Genomic DNA, 17547 nt, shown 5'->3' with positions numbered 1-17547 from the left:
TGTGTTTATGTGGGGTTACCTTGTAATTAGTATCAGAAAAGTCACTGCATATGACTTATATTATTGCATTCAAATGAGGAGTTTGGTAACAAGAAAATGCATACAGGATCACCCTTTATTACAAATGAGAATTTGAAATTTTGGAAGAGATTTTAGCGAGCTTCATGAAAGTTGACATCGTTGATTTGCTTTCGCGGACCACATAAAATGATGTGGTGGGCCAGATCTGGGCCCCGGGCCTTGAGTTTGACACTGTGGTATAGATCAATACATGAACAAAAAAAACCACACACAGCATGTTTGCCGAAATTTGAACATCTTCAATTTGCTAGTGTAGTATTGTCTTGCAGATAGCATTTCGACAAATCAACAGAATGCTGAAGAGATGACAACCGGCTGCCTGAGATTTGGTAAATAGGTTGTAACACAACGAAATACATACAAAAAGTGAAGCACAACAAATATTTTCCGGCTGGACTTTAAAATCACCTTTCCAAAACGCATTCTCGTCTCTAATTAAGGTGTAAGGTAGATGCAATTACTACTTCGTTTTTTTTATGGTATTGACCATGTTTAATGCTTGGCAGTTTCCATTCTCCTTTGTTCTCTCTTTCTGTTGTACCTGCTCACTGTGGAGATAGAAAATGTGTACTGAAGTGTGTGTGTGTGTGTGTGTGTGTGTGTGTGTGTGTGTGTGTGTGTGTGTGTGTGTGTGTGTGTGTGTCAAGCCGTTGCTGGCTGCTGCCTCCAGTTACTATAGCAACAGACATTTTTATCATTCTTGTCGCATGTATGTTTTTTAGCTTGACACAATGTGTTTTGGCACATGTGGACATGTGGACAGACCACAGTTGACACACTGGTCATGATGAGAGTCATTCGCTTGCTTACTTGGTGATTGTGATTAGGTTATAAGCACAGCAGGACTTGAACTAATGTGCATATGTGAATGTCAGACAGCACCGTGGGTGCGCGCGCACACATGTCCACACATTTGGTAAGGTCATTTCATGAATCCATTCATCCATTTTCTAACATGCTTATCCTCACTAGGGTCGCGGGCATGCTGGAGTCTATTCCAGCTGTCTGCAGGGCACACTTACGTGGATGGTCAAATGCATTTTCCCCGAACCATCCCAGGGGTGACTTCGGACAGTCGGATAAGGCGGAGAAAAAAAAATAGTGTGTTTCCGGTAACGCGGCCGACCGAGAATTTCTACATCGAAAATGCCGACCGTAAAGTTTTTTTTTTTTTCAAACAACCCTGTACATTTTTGTGGAAAGGGTTTACATCGGTGCAAACTCTCGCGATATTCACGTTGAGCGCGTGCGTCTTTTGCCGTGTCGTCTGTCAACAACATTGAATCATGGCGGCGGCCGCGATCTCCGACGCCAGTTTAAACCGCGTTTTCTGTGTTACAGCCGCATGCTCGCATGGTAATGTTAGGAAAATAGCATCCATTGATGTATCGAAAAAATTTGATGAACACCGAGTATAAACCATGTGAAAATAGCACAGTGTCAATGTGCCAACAGTGAATTCTATGACATTGATGATATGGATATGTCAGTGTTTCAAGTTTTAAATCCTTTACCTGACCTAAGATCGATTTGATTTAGATGTATAGAAAAAACACAAGAAACAGTGGCAAAAACAGAAAGTGTAGACGTATTCGATGTCATGATGAAAGCAGCATGTTCAGAAAAGGAGAAAAACAAAGAATTTCAGAAGAAAACTCCAAGGTAGGTGGGTCTACAACGTGTAACTAGACAGGTTTTGAGTTCCGAAACAGTCAGAATGTTTTATGCTTTCTGGTTATTTTGTTTAAATTTTTGATGGAAAAAAAAATAAAAAGATTTAAAAAAAAAAAAATAATAATAACTTTGTCCTACCGACCGACCCTATGCTTAAATTTCATTTTAACCTGAAACACACTATCTTTTTTGTTTGGCCCAAGCTAACATTGATTCGTTTGCTTTATTTTTAATATGTTCAAAACGTCTGTCAAGTTTGACAATTTAGGTCAAATGTCGGGAGCAGTACTGAGCTATTTGGTGTTTAATGAGGCCTTGTGGCAGGGGTAACTTTATATAGTTGACATCAAGGCTTGCTGCTTGGCTATACTAAACGATATTTTTGAAAACAATACTGAGCGAACTCGGGAGAAAGTCATTAAATTTCCACTTCTTTACAACAAAACACAGCTCGCATATGGCTGCAGTGACGCCGAAACACAGAAAGTGCTCTCTCTCTCTCTCTCCCTCCCTCCCGGATTCCCACACTCGCGAACAGAGTGATGCATTCACAAACTTGGAATTAGGAGCACTCACAGTAACATGTTTGCCACAACCCCTCAGCGGCAACTCATAACGATAAAACACACATAACCCACTTCATGACATATATTACTTTACAGTGGGGTTTTTTTTGGCATGCATGCATACATGTATATGCTGTCTGCGTTCAGCTAAATATTAGCTCTCCATTTACACTTGTGTTGAGCCCCCCCCCAAAAAAAAGCGGCAAACACAGTCCAGAGTTGTCTTATCATCACTAGAATTGCAACCTCCTTTGCACGATAGTATTTCAAGATACATGCTCGACTGAGTAGGAGAATGTTACTTTTATGTGGGTGTTGTTGCACACTGCGCACATTTCTTTTTGGACAATCAAAGTTTGTGTTTACCGGCTTCCGGCGGGGAGCACAGCGCCACTGACTGACCTTAGCCGTCCCCCGGGCCTCTGCTGAGCTGCTGCCCCTTGGCCCCGATGACTGGGATGGGACCGTGCTGTACACGGGAAGAGCCCGGCGCACATGCAGAGTCGCCACTGTGGCCCGTGCGCGTCTGGCGCGAACTGCTGTGCACCCCACGCCGCAGTTCCGGCAGCGGGAGCTGCTGCGCACACAAATTTTCTATCGGTCCTTCATCGTTTGTGCTTCTGCTACGCGGCGGCTCACTCGGAATCAAAATGTAGTCCCGACATTTTAAAATCGGACAATTTTCTACAGGTCAACCGTAACGTTGATTTCAATTCCACACGATTATTGATTATTGATGCCCAACCCTAGTAATAGTGCAGCTATACATAGTGTATCGGGGTTTTTTTTTTTTTTTGTGTGTGTTGGTCAGGAGATTTACACATTTTTTTGTGACTTGGTGGTTGCAGTCTGCTAGGCAGGCAGCTGATCTGCTTGTGACAAAAAGAGGATGGACAAACAGGTGAAGGGAGCCACCTCTGTCCTGGGCTGCACCCTGGATTTAAGAGACACAGCGGGGATCAGGAGGATGATGGCTAAGCTGTCATCCAAGCTGGACAACCCCGTCCACTCCCACAAGGACACTATGCGCCTTTGCTTTTACACCCGCATGGTGTGATGGAGAGAGGGAGAGAGAATCAAAACATTGGATGGTTTATGCACTAATTTAGATTGTTTCTTTGTGCTTCTTTTTGCACAATATATTGCAGGGCACCATTGTCGTATCACTCTCTTTCTTTGTCTTCTGGAAATTCAATCACAATATTTTTGGCCTTTTTATTTAAGAAAAATATGCTCGAGCACATACATACATACAATGGATATATTTTGTGTGTCACCCACCTTGCATACTATTTTCCTGTATCCTCATCTTCATTTCATTCATTAAAAAAAAAATACAGAAACTAAAAGAAAACTGAAGGGCCCAGAGACGCAAACAATTATTCCACATGTTAAGCAGTCATTGACTACGATACTACAGAATGAAGGGAATACCGATAATTGATCACATCAGTATTCCAAGGAGATGGAGATGCAGTGTGCAATGCCCAGAAATGGAAGAGCTGAAGAATAGATGGAGGTAATAACAAACAGGGAGAGGCAGAGAGGAACAGTAAACAAAGGACAGACTGACGTAGCTGCTGTCTGCTGGCTTAAGTGTGATTACTCGTTTGACTGCAGTCGTGCCATACAGCGGAGGGAGGGGGTGGGGGGAGGGTGACTGAGGAGAGATGCACCCGCTGATCTCTGTTTCATGCGCTCACGCTGCCTATGGATGCGAGCAGGGAGTTATATAGGCCAGGGAATGAAAGAACACAGCGTGACTTTACAATGAGGAGCCGATGGCTTTGCTTAAAGACTCCAGACCAGTGGTTCTTCACCTGGGTTCGATCGAACCCTTGGGGTTCAGTGAATCGCGCTCAGGGGTTCGACGCAGCCTCTGCCATGGAGGTTAGAACACGCCCAACGCAGAATAGAATATTTTCTGTCTTGTATGTCTTTTCAGGATGCAATGTTTGCCTCCCATAATTTGCATTTTGGAGGTACATCGCCATCCACAATTTTATGATGGAATGGGCTGAGCCACAAATTCTTAAAGGGGTTCGAGTCATGTGCTGAAGATGCGCTAAAGCTACAATGGTCTTTTTTTTTTGCTGGGTGCATTGTCTTACATGAGAATTTATTTTTCTGAGGAAGCCAAGGTTCTTCGCAACTGTGTTCCATGGATGCCGTGACTGTTGGCGAACTGAAGCAATATTTAGTTCTCGAACCATTTGGGAATGAACATAACCCATGTCCTACTGTATATTAAACTATAAATAATGTTTAGTTGGATTGGACCGAGTCATTCTGCCATTGGCTTAAATAAGGGTAACTTTGCTATGATGCCGCTGGCCGCCATTAATAATTATTATCATGATGCAAATGCATTTTTTTATTTCTCCGATTTCTGTCATTTTTTTTCTCTCTCAAAGTCACCATATTCTTTATTTCTCCCATCATCCACCCATCGTGTATTTCAAAACCCTTTGACCAGGATGAATGGAATTTAAGTCGTGTCGCCGCTACATTGATATTGCCATTGAGGATTGCAAATGTTCTCGGATTTATTTGTGATGTTGGCTCTATTTGTGTTGTGTACTGCAGGTATACGTGGAATTTGATGACCAGGAATGGGAGAAGAGAGAGTGGGTGAAGGTCTATGATGATTTCCAGCTGTTTCTACTCGAGCACCAGCTGGTCTGGGCCAAGAGGAAGGAAGGAGCAGGAGGAGCAGGAGCAGGTGGAGGAGTAGGTGGCCTGCTGCAGGGAATCAAGGCGAAACACACACAGTGGCCTGCCCTGGTAAGAACTTTGTTTGCTATTTATAGAAAATGACACAGCCACCACAACAGTCAGCATTGTGAGCAAAGCTTCCCCCGGCTCTGCATATTTAACCGCATTAGCATATCTTCAAACTTTGAAGGATGATTTTAAATTGTATTATTTGCATTTCCGTGAGCATTATTGATCTTCATTGTTCGCGGTTGTCTTGGAAAGTGGCAGCCTTGCTGTATCAGGCTATACATTTGTTTTGTGGAGCCGCGTGAGTGTGGTCTGCTGATGGCATGATTGCAAGCTCAGTGTGTTGATGTTGGTGTTTTATCGGACTGAGCAAGAATCAAACTTCTTTCTACAGCTTGTATTTGTTTTGCTTGAAAACTCTCATCAGTTTCTCTAATGCGATAAAAGTAGTAAAATTAAGTTGCAGTATATATAAATACTAGACGAGGGGTGCCCAACCTTTTTGAACCAAATATCTCTCCTTTCATACAGCCATTCCCCCGTCCGATTGCCCCGTTACTGCACGTGCACGCTTATACACACGCACGCACGCGTACCCACGCTCATACGCACGCACGAAACAGAAAAATAAGGTCGATGCAAGAGTAATCGTTGTCTACCTTAGCCGAGACCTGACACGGAAGCACTTTTGTAGCGTGTTAACTGCATAAATATCACTATCGTAGCTCACGTGTATCGTTTTAAAATGCTTCTCCTCACGCTCCAGATTCCCATTCTTTGCTCGTGCCATCGGCGAATTGCAGAAACTTGGAATGAGAATGAATTAAAAGAAGAAAAAAAAAAGGTATATCGCAACAGCTGCAATTTCAGACTGCTGACAACTCACAAGTTCAGGTGATGCAGGTCACGCGCCAGAGTAGGTTAAAGGTTAAAGGTAATGTATAGGACGCTTAGGGTGCACTATACACTTACACAAACAATTTCTAACATTAATAACACATACATAATTTTAATACAAAATTGCTTTCATCACTCTATAAGTTACGTGACTTCCGGCCACGCACATTCAGCTCAATCACAGATGCCAGCTGGCGGGCGGATTGTTTGTTTCAACTCTTGTGTAAAGTAGCTCAGTTTTTGTCCTGAGATGCATCAAACTGTTGCTAGTGAAAGATAAAATTTGTACGATGTTTGTATCCAATGTGAAGTGAGCTATTCTCGCCACGTGATTCCATATGATACGTACAGCATGTACGCTAGGTAAAAGTGAACAAACCATAAACAGTACTACAAAATAATGATTGCGGTCTGTGGGCATCTGGACTTTAGCAGGAACACAATGTGAAGCGAGGAACGTGTAGTTGGAAAGTCAGACGTGTTTACAGCTGTTGAACCAAGATAGCAATAGTTTGAGCAAAAGCTCTGGCCAGCTGAATGGCAGCCGATATTCATGCATTTTATGTTTTAAATTTTTTTTTTTTATGATATCAGAGGAGACGTTATAAACATGACATGGTATATTTAATGTTTATCAGCATTTTTGAAGACTTTTTCAGGCTTTTAATTATTTTTGCTATGGCGGGGGTCGACTGTATCTTTTTTTTTTTGTTTTTGTCCCGAACCCAATGATCGGTGATTTTTGATCAACTCCAAAAACCTTGATCACACGAAGTCTAATAAATACTATTGTGATTTCTGGACTATGAAATCACTTGATTAAAAATTGCAATAGCTAAAATAAACCACGTGAAAATATTTCTACATGTATTGGCCACTTCTTATTAGCCGTGCGTCTCCATGTTGTAACAAGGGATATTTGCAAAGAAATAGGTTACACAGATGGATTTTTTTTAAAAAAACTTTTTTTGTCTTAACACCGCTAGACGCCTCCCTCCCAACCATGCTCAATGCAGCTAGTTACACAGTAGCATCCCAGAATCTTTCTCAGTCTTTTTTGTCACAAGCCTGGACACTCCTTTTCCTACATGTTTGGGAGACGCAGGGAATGTAGCTACATGGTGTCCCATGTGGATCGCGCATTTCGTCTGTTGCCAGTGATAGTGGTAGTTGGTAGCCAAACGAATAACAGTGACGGGCGTCGCTTTGCATAGATGGCTGTATTTATGGCACTCGTTCCCTCCACTCATTCAACTTAACTGAAGATGCTTCTTTTCACTCTCAATTTACACAGAAGCGCACCGCTACGCACATGGACTTTCTTCTTAAGCATTTCTCTCTCAGGCAGCCCGCCTCTCCCTCATGCGTGCGCGATCCAACTGCGAATGGTTGATGAATATTGAGAATGACGGAGCACGGAGACAGTTTCGTCCACGGCGATGTGTTCAGTAATTCCATTGGTCAGATATGACAGACTATGGGTAAATCCATTGCTGTTTTGAAACTTATCAGTCAAAAGATAAACCATGTCACATTAAAAGCATTAGTGTTCAAAGCGTGGGAAAGTAGTAGCCTATAGCAGGGGTCCCCAACCGCCGGTCCGCGGACCTGGACCGGTCCGCAGGGCATTTGGTAACGGGCCGCACAGAAAGAACTTGCCTTAATTCCGTTTGATTTATTTCGGAATACGAAAGATGTTTTATTTTGAAAAATTACCGGATTCTCCGTTACATCCGTGTGGCCTTAAAAGTACGTTCGAAACAACTGGAACAAAGTTATGGCTGAATACTCGGAGATCGCCACAATAGCACAGTTGCTATTTCCGACATCCTACCTGTGTGAGTCGGGGGGGTTTCTGCAGCAACGGCGACAAAAACAAAATTACGAAGTAGACTGGACATAAACCACACACTTGAGGTGTCATTGTCTCCTATTACCCCGAGATGGGACTGTCTGATTGCAGAAAATCAAGCTCGGGGCTGTGGTGAGTCGTCATTTTCATGCACTTTGAATTTGCGTTGTATCGTATTTTGAAGGCATTAAACATTACCAGAGCGATAAGAGTGTTGCGACCAGATTAGACGCTCCTTGTGTTTATTATTATATTTCGAAAACACCACAGTTTTCATGCAGCTCATACCATATTATTTTGTTGTATTAATTCCGCCACACCTTAAATGCCGGTCCCTGAAAATATTGTCTGACTTAAACCGGTCCGTGGGGCAAAAAAGGTTGGGGACCCCTGGCCTATAGTCTCAAAAGTACGGTAAAACAAAAATCTTGAATTGTTTTTTTTTTTGGGGGCGGGCTTGTTTTCTAAGGATGCAGTTCAGTTTATCTCAGTGTAATGGAACAACTCAGAATTACAACTTTTACTCTAAAATCAGTAAAGTACACTTATCGTATACTGCAGACTATGAAAGACAGGGGCGTGTTATTAAAATGCAGTACTGCTTGTTCACATTTTCAGAAATAGACAACAAAAGATTCACTTGGTTGTTACAGTTTTTATGGTTGGGTTTGCCTGACTCCACCACTTGCATTTCTTCCCTCGTTCGTCTGATCACTGCTACATTGCTGCTATTGCCATAGCAACAGCAAATCAAAATCTAACACCAACAGCAATAGATAGAAATGTGCCTCAAAAGAAAAAAAAGGCTTGTAAATATCTCCTTGAAGGACATGTCAAATGCTTTTCTCCAAGTCCTTCAAGTTTATGTGTAGACTGTTTGGGCCAACTCACATGCACCTTCTCGGACAGTGGTGAGGGTGTGGAGATGTGTGTTTTATTTCCAAATGTATGGTATTTATTTTTTCACTGGGAAAAAAAAATTGCATAAAGGCACTTAATCAGAAATCAGATATGGTTAAATTTAAGATTTTGTGTGATCTTTTACTCTTTTTTTTCTGGAGTGTGTTGATAGTCACCCGATTCAGTGTACATACAAGTTTTCTTTGCCGTCTGTTTGTTTATTTAGCAGGATGATGCCATGACTCCTGAACTAATTCCAACATCAAATGAATCATCGTGACAAAATTGGGGCATTTACAGGCCAATGGTTTAATAAAGGTTTCCAATTGCTGCTGATCCAAGTTTTGTGAACTGACTTTCTTCTTTTATACATTCATTACATTTGTTTTGTCCGTCACATTTTTTTCAACACACAAACAGTGTCATGTTTGGAATAGACCCACCTACTGAAGCTACAAAAATGCAAATGCTGATACCCAAAAACAGCTGACTAGAGTACAGCACTTGTGTAGAGCAGCTTCACTACTGCTTTCCTTTTAATATACTTTATAATTGTAGTCTTTACGAGAGTGCACACACCTCCCCATTCACTTCTCTACCCTGTGTGTGTGTGTGCGTGCGTGCGTGTGTGTGTGTGTGTGTGTGGGTGTGTGTGTGTGTGTGTGTGGGTGTGTGTGTGTGTGTGTGTGAGAGAGAGAGTTGGAAGAGGAAATTACTCTTGTGGGGATTTCCTGCCAAAAGACTGACATGGAGTGCAGTTGCTTTCTGTGTTAACAAAGACTTAAAGTTTAATTCAATTCCTTCAATTGCAAAATCCAAACCTGTAACTCTTGTTTTCACTAATTCAATAATCACTTCCATTATAGACCATGAAATATTACTGAGCAAATTATATAAATATGGTATAAGAGGTGGTGCTCATGAATGGGTCAAGTGTTATTTGTTGATATCAACAACAAACAATCCAAATACTGCAATATAACTTGTGGGGTACCTCAAAGAAAGGTTCTGAGACCAGTACTTTTCCTTCTTTATGTCAATGACATTGGAACAGTTTCTAAATTGTTGAAATGGATTGTATTTGTAGATGATACCACTCTATTTTATGTTTGGGAAAATATTAATGATGTACCACAAGTCGTGGAGAATGAGTTTCTGAAATCTCTGAAGTGGTTCCACGCAAACAGATTGTCTTTAATTTATTGCAAATCTAAATATTGATTTTTAGTGACAGGATTGTTGATGTGAAGGCAACATTGACTGTGCAGGAAACAGAGATTGAAAAGACTAATAAAATTCATTTTTTAAGTGTTATGATTTATATAACATTTAACATGGAATATCCATATCGAACATGTTAAATAAAAGGTATCCCAAACTACTGCTGTAATACGTAAGGTTGAAGAGTCACTATAGCGTTATATAGGAGCAGTTGCTTGCTGGGGTGATAAGCTGTGATTTACATATGATCCAATCAATCCATGAATCGGAAAAAGTAGTGGCTGACTCGTTGATCATCAAATTAATCGTTTGTGGCAGCCCTATTTTCAATGTGGAAAACGTCTCTCTGTCCCACTTCCATGTTGACGAATGTATTTCAAGCTGGAAAAAAAATCTTCACATCTGTCACCCCCGTTGACGAATGTATTCCGATCAGGAAATAGTTCATTTTTTTAAAGTTACTTCATCACATAAAATCCTTGATTTTTTTTCTCTCTCTCTCTTTCTCACTGCCACACACTCAAACACAATGACTCAGCCTTCCTACTTGCACGTTGACTTTTGCTCACCAGTTTGTTCCTCTATTCAGTCAGCGTGTAACATGTGGCCCGTGTCGACACATTATCCACCAACATACACTCTCACTGAAACGCACACAAACCTGATAAGACTTCCCCTTTGAGAACAGCCCTTGACATACAGAATGTGAACCAACATTCTGATATCACACAAATGGTAGTGCATTAGTCATGCATTTTAATTGAATAATTACTGTCCCTTTTTTATCATGGTGCAGCCACAAATATAAATAATTTTTATTGGGATTCCATGTAATAGACCGATACAAAGTGGAAAGAAAATAAGTGGCTTTCATTTGCAAAAATATTCAGCTCCCTTTACTCTGATACTCCCTAAATAAGATCGAGTGCAACCAATTGTCTTTAGGTCAGAATTTGTAAATACAGTTCATCTGCATGTAAATACAGCTATTCTGTAAAGAGCTTTAAGTCCCACAAAGCCAGTCTGGTCAGATGATACAAAAATAAAGGTTTTGGCTTTATACGCAAGACGTGTTATGTGGCGGAAAAAATCCTCCCTGCTTACACATTGAACATACCATCCCTACTTTGAATTATGAAAAGGAAGCATTATGCTGCCCAGATGCTTTTCTTTACCAGGGACAAGGATGCTGGTCCCAGTTAGTTAATTGGAAGCTGGGTCGAGCCAAATACAGAACAACCTTGGCCGAAAACCTGTTTGAGTCGGCAAAAAACGAAGATGGAGGTTCACTTACCAGCTGGACAATGACACTAAACATGCAGCCAGAGCTACAAATGGAATGGTTGAATGAGCCAGAAGGGCCCAGTCAAATTTTATTCCCTCTGTAAATCCTATTTAGAATCTGCCACTGACAGATGCTCTTTATCCATTTTGACGAAGCAATTTTCAAAGGAGAATGGGCAAGAATTTCAGTCTCGAAGTTTCCATAGCTAGGAGCTAGCTAGTAGCGAAAAACTTGAAGATTGGTGGTTGAAGAAGGTATTTACTGATCCCAACCCTTTTGAAAATGCGTGACAAAGTCTTCAAACTTGAGGATACGTGGCAGTATACAGCCAAACAGCTGCTAAGGGAAGCAAATCTTGCATGCTCAAATGATGTGCAGATAGCAACTATCCAGAGAATCATAGTTTCAATGGAGGAGAGAGTTGTTCAACAAAAAAAACATATATATATATACATACATATAAAAACCTTGTTTTTTTTGTTTTATAATGACAAAAATATTGGACTGACTTCTTTTCAACTTATTTTTTATATTTGTGCTTAATAACTTGAAACTCTATCTTTGATTGCTAAAGGCACAGATGATTGGGCTGCAAGACATTTCAACAATATTGCAGCTGAGGGCCACCTTTCAATGTTTTGTTTTGTTCCTTCCTTCTTCAAACCCAGAACACTTCCAAGTGTTGGAGCAGCGACACAGACGTCCCCTTGACGCCCACTGCAGTCAACCCTAGGACCCTTGTTTTCCCCTCACACTTTGTATTCTCTTTAGAGACAGAGCCAAAAGCTCCCCTTAAAGCGCCCTTGTTCTGCCTCCTCTGCGCGGTCATTTTTGGACTTTTTGAGTTCAGAGAGTATGATTGTGAGAGCCTTAACAAGTCGCTGAGTGGATACTCCAGCATACTCTCTGCAGCAGACTAGGTAATGTGCACACCTTGCACCCAGCTTGGTAGCTCAGAGTAATAGCTATGTGTGCCACTCCATCTTCCTTTCATAGGTATCCTCCATTCCCCCCTCCCATAGAGAGAGGGAGCCGAGGGGGGGGGGTTGGGAAGGAGAGAGATTACATTTCTGATCCACATATTACATCATTTCTCTGCAAGCATTGAGCAGTGGGTTAACTCATTAGAGAAGCTCAGTGCAGACTCCCATCAGTGACACAATGTGAATTCCAATGACCAGACAACACCCAAGGGCACGGAACAGTGTTTAAAAAAAAAAGGAAAAAAGACTGGGAAGGAGTGTTTAGATCATGCTTTATGATATGATTCTGTATTGCTGTAATTCAAGTATATGTACATGATTGGTGACACTCTTTTCTTGCTGCAGAAGCACACGGTCACACGAAGTAAAACAGTAGTACTGTAATCCTAAACGCTCTTCAACAACACAAACCTAATCAGGGGTCCATATAACAATTTTGTGTTGTTCTCAAATGAGGACTTGCATCCTGGCTTGCGGGCCACATCTGGCCCATCCACCGTCTCCCTTCTAATCTGAATGAAGTCAAGATTAAGTATGCGCTGCTTTTATTTTGCCGGGCACGTGTCAGCAGTGCAAGCGAACTATAGCAGCGACATCATGTCTTCGCTGTTTCCAGCTTAGAGATATCGTGGCTGTATTTCGTAAATTTTGTAGCATTTCTTGCAACTATTTAACGCCAAGGCTGGTACTCATGTTCGGAGCAATCTTATTTACTGCACAGTGGAGCAGTGGTTTTTAACCTGGGTTCGATCAAACCCAAGGCGTTTGGTGAATTGGTTTCAGGGGTTCGACGGAGCCACTGCCATCGAGGTTAAGACACACCCGACTCAACATGTTAATTAGTTATGACACCCCTGCCTGGCCATCACTGGCTGCAGATGATCACATGACATTGCTTGTCCAATCGGTGCTGAGGGAAATTTCGTTCGCTCAGTAGTGACCGTGTGACTGTCGTGACAGTACGTCCTACAATTTAAAAAAAAAAATAACTATACTTATGCCATGTATTTTTATTTCCGTTTTTCTGTTTTTAATAAATGTGTTTTTTTTAATGTCTTGAATTTGTAAAAAATTGCATTTTTATTTTTCACTAATGAAGTGTTCGGTAAACGTGCGTATGAACTGGTTGGATTCGGTACCTCAAACAAGATTAAGAACCACTGCAGTGGAGGGAAGAGAGGAATTAGAGTCCTTAGAATGGCTAACTGTGGTTTGCGCTCAGAATGTCGACGGGGCGTTCCATGCCAAATCAGCCAGTGGGTTTAACCAAGCCTAATTCGATTTGAATGAAACTTAGTGTACTTTTCGATAGTAACGGCACAACACAAATTCTCAAATTTGAGATCAATCCGAGCAGAAGTTTGGGAGCCATGGCATGCCGAATTTGACATTTTAGGCAAAAAGAGGCGTGGCCGCCTTCCTTTGAAACCCTTATATCACAAGAAGTAATTGGTCAATCTTCACAAAACAGGTATTTTTGGAACGGGACGTAAAGTTAAAAAGTTTCAGAGATGTATTTGTTTTTTTTTTGTCTAGCAGCAATAAGGACTTTTATACATCCTCTGAGATATTTCTGATAGAAATGTATCAAAACTTGTTTGCCGGACCGTCATTCGTCATTTATGAGCGGCCGGGCCACTTGTCCAAAATTTTAATCGTGCTTCCATCATTGCTAAATTTACAGTTCGTCACAACTATTTTTGGACCATCAGATCATCTATTTGGAATTTAAATGAAATTGGTAAGATGGTACGAGACAGTATTCATGCCATATTTTAACCGTATGTGCAGAATTAGATGGATGCCTTATCTCATTTTGAATGGAACTATCTTAAATAATGAGTGTAAAATAACACCTAGTCAATGGCTGAATTCCGTCAATTGAATAAAAATGTCACATAGATTTTCTGTTACATGAACTGTGCCACACTTAATATATTTTTTTCCATTCATGAGATGTGGTCTGACATTTGTGTTTTTCCGAGAGAATTAGTCGGAAAAAAGGATGTCAAAAAAAAAATAAAGAGGGAGTCTTTTCTTTTTTTTGGCTTTTCCTTGGTATCTACAGACCATGTTACCTAGCAACATGCGGAATATGACACTAACACACTCACAAGTATGTATCAGCAGACATCGTCATCTGGTCACTGGCTCGGTGATTGGTATCGAGAGAACAACAGTGTTCAAATGCATGTGCCGTTCGTCTGTAGCTTTTTTTTTTCTCCTCACAGAAAGCCGCCTCTATGAATGTACTCTCTGTCATTTAAGTTTCTATGGCAACACTTACTTAACGCTTCATTGTGTTCCATTGAAGTATCTGGTGGAATACAAACACAGATGGGCTGAGCCAGTCTGAACCACGAGTGCCTTGCTCATGAGATACTGAGATCGAGATGAGACCAATATGATAGTTTTGTCGAAAGTGGGTCAGTGATGATGACAACACCCCACCTCCTACACCAAGCATGTGCTCTATCTCTTCTTGTAACCCCCCTGAGCAGATGGAGCCCTGCTAGTGTAATCTCCCGCCGATCTGTGTGTGCATGTTTAATTATAGCTTACCTTTATGCCGGCAAGGACAGCACAAAATGATTCTTTCTCCCAGGCACTGGCAAGTTGACCTGGTCTAGTTGATGTTTAGATGATGACTTAATACAAATCTGAGCGTTTGCTGTGGGTGTGAAAAAAATGTCATGTTCAGACGACAAAAGTTGTCAAACCGATCCTTGCACACGGTGATTAGCGTGCCGTGCCAGTGTCTGGTGACGACGGCACTGTGGTCGTCCATCATTGATGGACTGACTAAACGGACCGTAGCTGATGTGGGTGTATGTTGGAAATGATCATGAATTATTAATCCAATTGTATTATGCCCACATTGATCCATTCTGTAAATTTTATTCCATGTGCATGGTGCTTCTCTTCATTCATTTACTTGGAATCAACAGCCCAAGAGACAAACCTTTACATGTATTGACAATACTAGAGACCTTGCTAGTGTCGCATACTGTACATTCATCAAACTGCCGACAGCCATCGTAGCGAAAAAAATGTCATGTTCAGACGACAAAAGTTGTCAAACCGATCCTTGCACACGGTGATTAGCGTGCCGTGCCAGTGTCTGGTGACGACGGCACTGTGGTCGTCCATCATTGGTCTGACTAAACGGACCGTAGCTGATGTGGGTGTATGTTGGAAATGATCATGAATTATTAATCCAATTGTATTATGCCCACATTGATCCATTCTGTAAATTTCATTCCATGTGCATGATACTTCTCTTCATTCATTTACTTGGAATCAACAGCCCAAGAGACAAACCTTTACATGTATTGACAATACTAGAGACCTTGCTAGTGTCGCATACTGTACATTCATCAAACTGCCGACAGCCATCGTAGCGATGGTTTTGCTGAAGTTGCTTTTATAATTCCGATCACAAAAATATGGGTATGAAGCGATATTTTCCAACGCAACCAAATTCACAACCATTATTTCAAAAACCTTATCATCATCTGACTAAACGGACCGTAGCTGATGTGGGTGTATGTTGGAAATGATCATGAATTATTAATCCAATTGTATTATGCCCACATTGATCCATTCTGTAAATTTTATTCCATGTGCATGGTGCTTCTCTTCATTCATTTACTTGGAATCAACAGCCCAAGAGACAAACCTTTACGTGTATTGACAATGTTAGAGACCTTGATAGTGTCGCATACTGCACATTCATCAAACTGCCGACAGGCCTCGTAGAGATGGTTTTGCTGAAGTTGCTTTTATAATTCCGATCACAAAAATATGGGTGTGAAGCGATATTTTCCAAAGCAAACAAATTCACAGCCATTATTTCAAAAACCTTATCATCTCAGCACTTTTAAATGCTTTCATATGTGTAACGTCACCCTCATATACTTGAAGGTGAGCTAATCACAATGTGCATTCGCATAATTTGCAACGGCAAAAATATATGTCCCCGTGACAGTAACATGTCAGTGTGACATTGGATTTTTTTCTGAATGTTGTACCCTGTTAATAAATTGACTGGATATGTTGATATGAGGCTTCTCGTCTCTGTGACCTCAGTTATTTTTTTCCAAAACAAACCGTGCATCTAGAGGAAAACTTTATCAAATGTAGGGCTGCGGGAACAAATTGATAAAATCGATCATTACAAGTGTTGGCACTTCATTTCATTTTCTGTTCTTTGTGTCGCGTAATTATTACATCAGCCACCCACTGCATCATGTTTTTACCACGACACTATCTCAACTCCATTACAACACGAGTTGAGTGGTTAGCACGTCCGCCTCACAGTGAAGAAGGGCAGGATTTGATTCCAGCTCCGACCTTCTTATGTGGAATTTGCATGTTCTACCCGTGCCTGCGTGGGTTTTCTCCGGGTACTACAGTTTCTTCCCACATTCCAAAAACATGCATGGCAGGTTAATGGAAGACTCTAAATTGTCCCTAGTTGTGATTGTGACCGTAAATTTTTTGTTTGAATATGTGTGCCCTGCGATTGGCTGGCAACCAGTCCTAGGTGTACCCTGCATACTGCCCGAAGACAGCTGGGATAGGCTCTGGCATGCCCTTGTGAGGATAAGCGACAGAAACTGGATGGATGCGTTACTGTTTTGAAATAAGGCCTGAAATAAGGCAAATATTGCATGGCATACATTTGATTGTTTTTTTTTTGGTTTGTTTGTTTTTTGTGGTTGCCCATTGCCTATTCTAAAGGTATTTTATATCAACATTTAGTTTAAAAAAATATCTATCTATCTATCTATCTATCTATCTATCTATCTATCTATCTATCTATCTATCTATCTATCTATCTATCTATCTATCTATCTATCTATCTTTTTTTTTTATATATATATATATCACGATGTATTTAAATATTTTTGAAATAATGTCCTGTTTTTTTAATAAGGGAATTGACATTTAAAAAAGTTTTCATTGTGTCCATTTGGGTAATTAAATAAATAATGAACAGACTAATCGATAATTGAAGTAATTGTTGCAGCCCCAGACAAATGTTAAAAAAAAAAAAATGCAGCTTCTTAGAGGTGCAGAAAGTGAGCAAGTCGTTAATAAACTGAATGTGCGAGCTGAGTTTATTGTACAACCCCAAACTAATGCAAGTCGGGCTGTGTACATGATGAAAATGTGTGATCATTCCAACCCCCCAAAACGAAGCACAGCCTACAGCTCTGGTCCTCAACATGCACCGAGAAAGAGTTGATAACAGCAAAAATGCGACATGTGTTTTTGCTCAGTAGTTTCCCCAGAACCTTCAAGAATGACTTTTCCTGGACACCCAATTTGTAACCACATCTCTTCTTTCGAACTTGCCTG

At 40.9% G+C, this 17547-nt stretch overlaps 1 protein-coding gene across 2 annotated transcripts in view; it reads left to right on the top strand.

Moving 5' to 3' along the window:
- The window catches only part of jmjd1cb (jumonji domain containing 1Cb), a 101378-nt gene that overhangs the window by 43240 nt on the left and 40591 nt on the right, over nucleotides 1-17547 (top strand). For both annotated transcript variants that reach the window (XM_019892596.1, XM_019892597.1), the window contains exon 2: nucleotides 4908-5105. In XM_019892596.1, the coding sequence (XP_019748155.1) occupies nucleotides 4908-5105 (198 nt within the window). The remainder of the gene's footprint in view (nucleotides 1-4907; nucleotides 5106-17547) is intronic.

The sequence above is a fragment of the Hippocampus comes genome, unplaced genomic scaffold (genome assembly GCF_001891065.2).
Source record: "Hippocampus comes isolate QL1 unplaced genomic scaffold, H_comes_QL1_v1.1 scaffold47, whole genome shotgun sequence".
NCBI classification, from domain to species: domain Eukaryota; kingdom Metazoa; phylum Chordata; class Actinopteri; order Syngnathiformes; family Syngnathidae; genus Hippocampus; species Hippocampus comes.
Note: the sequence above shows the minus strand (reverse complement) of the source record. Positions and strands in the feature narration are given on the sequence as shown.